General features: G+C 58.6%; 1 protein-coding gene across 1 annotated transcript in view; it reads right to left on the bottom strand.

Moving 5' to 3' along the window:
• Foxl2 (forkhead box L2) overlaps positions 1-1,538 on the bottom strand; it is a 2,786-nt gene continuing 1,248 nt past the window's right edge. The window contains exon 2 of the mRNA XM_004625204.3: positions 1-1,533. Coding sequence (XP_004625261.1) covers positions 1,366-1,533 — 168 coding nt within the window. The 3' untranslated portion in view covers positions 1-1,365. The remainder of the gene's footprint in view (positions 1,534-1,538) is intronic.

The raw sequence follows: 1,538 nt of genomic DNA, 5'->3' as shown, positions 1-1,538 counted from the left end.
TTAAAAGAAAAAATCAAAAAATTTATTGGGGAATCGACAAGGCGCACGCGTGCGTGTGCACACACACGCAGACACACATACACACACACAAATGTAACAAAAGTGCTCTAGTTCTCACTAAAAGATTTGGTCCCCCAAACGACACACTACAGAACCAGGTCTAGGTTTTCCGGCCAGACAGCTCCGGGGCCACAAGCCCGCCTGGGCCGTCCGTCCGCTGCCCCGCCAAGTTTCACATTTTTCCTTCCCACGGTAGGAGAAGGCAGGCGTTTGAAAAACAAAAAAATATAGAGGGGAGAGCTGTCTCTGCAGCATGTGCCAGGGACAGGCAGGCAGCGATCTCTGGCATACGGGCTTGTACCCGAAGATCCGGGGAAATTTGTTTTTATTTTTATTTTCAGATAGAAAGAGAGGAAAATTCCCTAGATTCATAGACAAAATCATCTTTTACTGGTTATTTTCTCCTACCTCTATGAACGCAGCTTTTTGCAGGCCCGACGGGAATTCTACTTCAAATCTCCCCGAAGAAAAGATGAGCAAGTATTTAATTTTGATGTTTGGTTTTAGCAAAATCCCAGGCCATAATACTTCGCCAGTTTTCCCGGTGAATGTTTTTTCCTTAAAAAAATAGTTTTTACTGTCATCTAAAAAAGCCCCACCGATCTTTCTAGCAAGGTATTAATTAGCCAGTCGCTTGAGTCTGGAGGTACCCGAAGCGCACGCAGGGCGGAGAGCAGAAGAAACGCAGACTCCTTCGGAGCGGGGCTGTGGTGTGACTCCTACTCAGGCCGGAGCGCGGCCGCCCTGGCTCCCCGCTTGGGCCCAACCCCTGCCCCGCCCAGTGGGCCCCACGGCGAGCCTCTTCTGGGCAGCTCCACGCGGGCTCGCGGAGCGATCTGACAAGTTTGTCCTTTTTTCCGGCGGTGCAGCCCCGGCAGGCGGGGAAAGCCGGGCGTGAGCCCACCAACCTGCAAGAGAAGGCCAGGAGGTCCGCGCCGCCGAGACGGAGACGCAGCTGCCTCTCGGCCTTGGGCGCTGTGTCTCCGAGGTGAATTTTGGCTCGAGGCGTCCGGGCGCTGGGTCTGCGGGAGGAGGCGAGGCCTGCATAGCGCACGGAGGGGCGGCCTCAGGCCAGAGGAACGTGAGGGCACAGAGGGCAGAAAGGCGAGCACGGGAAGAGCAGAGGGGACAAAGAGCAGCGGATGGAGTGAGGGAAGCGAGGAGGCAGAAAGGGTCGTGGGCGCTGGCTCCAGAGGCATCCTCGAGGGTGCGCCGTCCCACTGGTGGTTGCGGCTGCGGCCGTCCGGGGCGGGCGACGTGAGTCCCGGCCCCCTCGCATCGGTCCGCGTAGGCAGACGGTGGCTCTCAGATGTCGAGGCGCGAGTGCAGCGCGCCGGTCTTGCTGTCGTGGTCCCAGTAAGAGCAATGCATCATGGCGAGCTCGGGCTGCCGGGCGCAGGCGAACTGCAGGCCCGGCGCGCTGGTGGGTGCGGGCGCTGGGGGTGCGGCGGTGGCCGGGCTAGCGGGGCTGAGCTGGC

Source organism: Octodon degus, unplaced genomic scaffold (assembly GCF_000260255.1).
Source record: "Octodon degus isolate 3935 unplaced genomic scaffold, OctDeg1.0 scaffold00008, whole genome shotgun sequence".
NCBI classification, from domain to species: Eukaryota; Metazoa; Chordata; class Mammalia; order Rodentia; family Octodontidae; genus Octodon; species Octodon degus.
This window is presented reverse-complemented; position numbering and strand designations above follow the sequence as displayed.